General features: G+C 34.5%; 1 protein-coding gene across 1 annotated transcript in view; it reads left to right on the forward strand.

Moving 5' to 3' along the window:
* SESTD1 (SEC14 and spectrin domain containing 1) overlaps window positions 1-3,240 on the forward strand; it is a 106,562-nt gene extending 103,322 nt beyond the window's left edge. Inside the window, exon 18 of the mRNA XM_080671038.1 lies at window positions 1,900-3,240. Within this exon, the coding sequence (XP_080527164.1) occupies window positions 1,900-2,029 (130 nt within the window). The 3' untranslated portion in view covers window positions 2,030-3,240. The remainder of the gene's footprint in view (window positions 1-1,899) is intronic.
* Window positions 3,241-6,188: the final 2,948 nt, after the last annotated feature.

Genomic DNA, 6,188 nt, shown 5'->3' on the forward strand with positions numbered 1-6,188 from the left:
AACACTTCACCTTCATTACTTTTGACCAAACAGTGCCAGGCTAGTGTGATTATTTCTAATTTACAGATAAAGAAACTGAGGCTTGGAAAGATGAAATAAGGTGCTCAGGATTTCACAGCTTCTAAGTGGAATTAGGATACAAAGTCAGATCTTTCTGGCTCCAAACCCATTCTCTTTTCACTGTGTTATGTGCAGTACCTGATTCCATGTTTCTTTTCATTTCAAACAGTCTGTGATAAAGGTATGAAATAATCTCATGCAAATAAGTGGTCCAGTAAATGAATCAGAAAGAGTTTTATCCCTGAGTATTTAGACCTTCTCAGTGAAGATGATTTAGAGGTAATCGAGAGGATATTTAATTCAAACGATAGGGAAACCAGACCATTGAATACATCTATCCTTACATTTTAGTATAGTGTAATGGTCCTCTATCCTTACATTTTAGTATAGTATAAAGGTTAGGATTGTGGTTTCTAACCAGTTGTCTTGGATTTAAATCTCAGCACCACCACTTAGTTGCTGTGATACTTTGGGCTAGCCACTTAACCTTTCCTGTGCCTCAATTTTCTCATCTAAAAATAGGATTCATACCTCCTCAAATTATAGGTGTAGGGGAATCATAAGAGGTAAATGTATATAAACTACTTAAAACAAGTCTGACACATAGTGTAACTTCTGCTGTGTCATGCATATCAAATGCTTATTTGGAATTGATATTGAAAAGATATATTTTATTCTCTTGAACAAATATTATTCATAGTCTAATATATAATTACTAGTCGTACCTAAAGTTGAACAGTCAGAAAGAGCCTAAAGTCATGTTATACATCTGCAATGTATACAAGAGAAAAAATCTTAAAATTGTAAGTTGAGCTAGTAACAGTATTAGTGTGCTGCTTCTGGTTGTTCCAGGCCAGAACAATACCTGTGATTGCATTTCACAGCCAATTGTCAGTCTCCCTTCTACTCAGGTCAGCCTGGTAATATCTTTTCCTGGTGTTTTTGCTTGAGCTCCTCCTCATGTTCTACAAATAGTTTGTGTCTCATTTCCTCATCCTTTTAAGATAAAATAAGTTAATACTGTATTATTCAAATTTGACAACCACGCCTTTATATTTGGAATTCTTATTCCATTTTATACGATAATTTGTGTCATATAAAAGCTGTTTGATGGTAAAATTATTCAGATTTTTCTTTTGTAACATTTTCTTGGGAAAATATTTAAAAAATGTTTTTTTCTGGAGTCAATGCTTAAAGACCCAGGTTCAGATCTTCGTTTTTCCACTGTGTGATCTTAGTTAAGCCACTTCGTTTTCTACAATTCCGTTTTCTGTTCCAAAAAATGAAGAGCTTAAACAGGTAATTTTTAAGAACTCTTCTACCTCTAAAAGATTCTGTGACTCTGAAAACAGAATCTTTGCAGGTAAGATAAAATTAAATGATTTTTCTATTAATGTCCCAAATGATGCTTTAACATTAAATGGATATTTCACTTGCCAGCTATATTAGACAATGAGTGTAAATAGTCCTTAGCACTGAAGTACACAAACTTTGTATTTGTGTGTGCTATGGACCCCAAATTGAAAAATAAAGATATCAGTGTTTCATTGATATTTGCATAGCTTGGTTATATTATTGAGATTATCCTAAGTACACTTAATATGACATTTATACCACTAATATATTTGTCTTGACATTTTAAAATATATTTTATGCCATCTAAAAAATGTTTCTCCTACTGAATTACTATTCAAAGATAAATAGTATGATCTACAAATGAACTAATGCCTTATCACAGAGGTAATTTTTATGCTAATTTTTTGCTTGCTTTTGTATTTGCTGTGGTCAGTGGATCTGTATTAATGTGAATGGGGTTTTTCTCTTTGTTTTGATTTTTAGAACTGAACAATATTTTGGGAGTCCAAGTGACATGGCTTCTACTGCAGAACACATCAGAGACAGGATGAAACTAGTTAGTCTCAAAAGACAGCAGCTGAGACATCCTGAAATGATGACTACAGAGAGCTAATGGCAACCAGCTTCCCACAGATCTGCGTTCACAATTATCCTGCATGTCATTGGCATACTGCAACATTAGCCACAATACATTAAGATACATTTCACAGTCAAGATAAGCCTCATTTCTTTTCATTACACATTTCTCTCTACATGTTAACACCTTGCAACTACCAAGGCATAATTATTTAACATGCTTTGAGACCATAGACCGCAAGTATCTTAAAAGAAGGAACTATAAACATTGCACTGAAAACCTGCTTTAAAGCTTTACCTGACCTGTCAGTTTGTAGATGAACAACTGATAATAAGCTTTGAGTGGTGCTAATAAGAGTTTAGGAATTCTCTATATAAAAACAATTGCCCTTCCTCCCCAGGTGATGTAGTAAATTTAGACTATAGTAAAATGGTTATTAGTAAACAGTAGTGTCCTCAAAATTTTACTTTTTAATTTTTCTTTGAAATTGATTATTTTTATTGTGTCAGTATGAAGAAAACATTCAGATCTTTGATATATCATAGTCATTACAAGACATTTTCCTATTTGTATTGATAATGTATTAAAAGTTGTTTGTGCTTAATAAAAGGCTTCTTTTAAACATTGTATTTAATTTGGTGGTTATATCCTATTTCCATACATGAGTGCCTTATTAAAAGGGCATTCTGAGGGTTGTGAGGATGGTGTAATACTTGTTTTTTCAAGTTGGTTGCATGTGTTTTAGCCAGGAGATTCATATGTAAGCATGTGTATATAATAAATAAGCATGTTTTATCATGAAAAAATCATTGTGAAGAACAATTTAGATCTTTAAGAACTTACAAATAATGGAATACTGTTTCTAATTTTTCTCTATTTCAACTTGAAAAAATGTTATTTTAATTATTAACTACCCTGCAGATACTTTGTCTCTGGAGGAGAAGGCTGGGGAAGAAGGCATACACAATTACTTAAGTGTAATGCTTTATATCAGAGTTATCTTTCTGGAACTAAAGTAGCAGTTGTTAAGTTTAATTTCTTATGCTAGGCTAGAACAAAATTCTGAAGTAGTCTAATAAAAAACTCTTTATAAAAAGACTACTGCAGCTCTTTTAGAAATAAGATTTATAAAGTGCTAGTGCTTTTAAGTTTATATGGTAAATGCATATAATTTAATTTTTGTTTAAGAAAATGTTTTTTGAAAAAGATTAAAAATAATTTTTTAGTGAATAACATAAAATTATGCAAACAATTGTATGCTGGTTCCTTTTTGTCTTCAAAATGCTCATGTATCCTCCAGTGTAAAAAGTTCTCCCTGAACCTGCTGGTTTGCCTAGCCTTTTTCACACTGCCAGACTTCTTGGAGAGATCCTTAACCATTACCCCTGCATCCTCATTGCTCAGTGCTCAGCACCTTGGAGTCTGGTTTACACAGCACTGCACTGAAGCTGTTCTCAGTGGGCCCCCATTTAGTGAATTAAATGGGTTTTTTTTCAGCCTGCATTCTTATCCTCTTCTGTCTGCAACATTTACACCATTGAGCATCCTTTCCTGGACAGTGCCCCCACACACACTATGAAGATAGTATCCTCTGCCACATCACTCTTATTTGAAATAAATGTACAAATGTGCTCGCTCAGGTTCTGTCTTCAGAATGCTTCATAATCTCATCCCTAGGGTTTCTATTTTATCTCAATGTCCTGTTATACATCTGCCCAAAATTCTAGATCCTTCAACTACCTACTTGACATTTCACCCTAGATGAAGTTATTTATAATATTTTTTACCTTTCTCTTCTTGGAGCAATTTTGGTTAAAGGTACCACCTTTTTTTCTAGTCAAACATGCCAGAAAATCTGGGGGCAACATTCAAATGCCCCCTCTTGTCTTGTGCTGTCACTGCTTCTGAGAACATCCAGGAGGTTCTTTCTATATTTGATGATCCTCTCAGTCTTTTAGGGCTTGACTTCTATGAGCATAAACTTTTGTGATTCTTCACTGTAGTCTTCATGATGGTGCTAACCACATGCTCCAACTGTTACGTCTACCTGCGACATTATACGCTCTTTTGAGAGAGGGAATCTTGCTCATGCATAATAGTTGCTCAATTTTCCTGTATGTAAATGTTTTTTATAGGCATTGGTAATAATCCCTCATGTTGTAGTTTGAGGTGTGTTTCAAACGTATTTTCTAACATTAGGACTGAGTTGTGAGTGGATCTATTCATAAGGAAGTCATTTGGTATTTTAGATACTTTGATATTAGCTAATTTAGATATTCGGTTACACCCAATATCTATTTCTTCTGAATTTTGGAGTAGTTGGAATGTTTTTATTAAGACTGCTAGAAATGGACTGGATTGTAAGTAATGAGACTCCCACGTCTACTCTCAACTCACCTGCTTATCAAATGAGTTAATTTTTATATGCCTTAAGCTATCCTGACTACAGCAAAAGTAAAGTAAGGCAGCATGTAGAAATGTTATTTGTAATTTGAGTATTTCAGATGAAGCTGAATATGCTTATAACATAATAAATATTGTTGCTCTTCATTTGTAAATTTGCTGCTACTTTCTATATGTCAATCTGTATATACACATACCGTTATGGATGAAAACCCAACAATGCCCTAATGTGATTTTATTTCATAGTTCATTTAGGGTACATGTGAAGGAAGTAACTGTAGTCTTTGAAATCACAAACTTTTTATATGTAATAAGTTAGCATTGGCTGGCAAATGGAGAAAGAACCATCATTTCTAATTGGTATATGCCACAACTTTCCATTACTTTAGCCCATCTCAGGGACTTATTGAAGTGTTAATTGGGCTAGTTTTGGTTTGGTTTGGTTTGATTTGGGGGATTTGCTTTTCCTTCTTACCATGTATTTATTTGCTCCTGTGTAAATTCAGTATTGGTAGTTTGGGCACTTATTTACACATGTCTAACCTAGCAGTGCTATAATGCAAAGATGATTACTTTCATCTCAGATAAAATTGGTTTTGTTCCCAGTCCTCATCGTTGATGACCTTATTCTGCTAGGGTGACAATGGTGACACAAATGAAACTGTTCAGCCTGCCAGCTAGGATGTTGATTTTAGGTCTAGGACTCATTGCTATGGAGAAGACTGGATACTTCTCTCACTTTATAGGCATTTAAATTGGCCACTGTTGCCAAATATTACCTAGGATTAATGTGTTTGTTGTTTGTTTCATCACCTGATCAGTTGACATATGGTGTGCTATTTAGTTTATTATTTAGTTAGTGGCATACTGCTTAATATGAATGTGACAATTTTCTGGTAGTGCTGAGCAAACCATACTTTCTGATGTAAACCCATTGTAACCAATGGCATGATTGTGAGATTAGCCGAACCTATCTCACTATACAGTCTTCTTTTGGAGAAAATTCAGAATTCTTGACTACATTTTAGCAAGTTCCTTGCCAGAGAGATTGGATAGATATTACTATGTACTGTGGTTGTTAAACTCCTCCATATCTTGAACCTATTAAAAATGGTACAGCCCTAGCCAGTTTTCTCAGTGGGTAGTGTTGGCCATCGGACAAAAGAGTCTCAGGTTCAATTCCCGGTCAAGGGCATATACGGTTGCAGGCTCGATCCCTGGCCCTGGAGGCAACCAATTGATGTGTCTCACATCAATGTTTTTCTTTTCTCTCCCCCTCCTCCCTCCCTTCCACTCTCTCTAGACATTAGTGGAAAAATATACAGGAAATTAACATCAGTATATATCATCAATGACAATATTAACATGATTGGGATGTCTTTGCTTAAACCCCAAAAGGAAATTTCTCTAGGATTAAAAAGGTGGGCTAAAACACAGCTGAACACAGTTAACCTAATTAGCAAGCTTACCAGTGTTAACGTTCAGTTCTAAAAATAAAAAGCTTCAGTTGGGAATGGAAGTACTCTTCTGTAGGGTTAACAAATACCTTGCTAAGGCAAAATGAAGTACAGATTTAACATGACATTTGACTTCAATATGTGCTACTGGAAAGTAGTTTTTGCTAAGAAGTATAAATGATGGCAAGATCATAAACGCTAAGTAATAATTAGAGTGAATATAATGCAAGTTGAATTTGACTACTTGACTTAAAAATCTAGCTTTGCCATTTACTGACCTTGGTAAAAACCACTAAATTTCTTCCCTGGATCTGTAAATTACAGTCATCATATCA

This window comes from Plecotus auritus (genome assembly GCF_963455305.1).
Source record: "Plecotus auritus genome assembly, chromosome: 5".
Lineage (NCBI taxonomy): Eukaryota > Metazoa > Chordata > Mammalia > Chiroptera > Vespertilionidae > Plecotus > Plecotus auritus.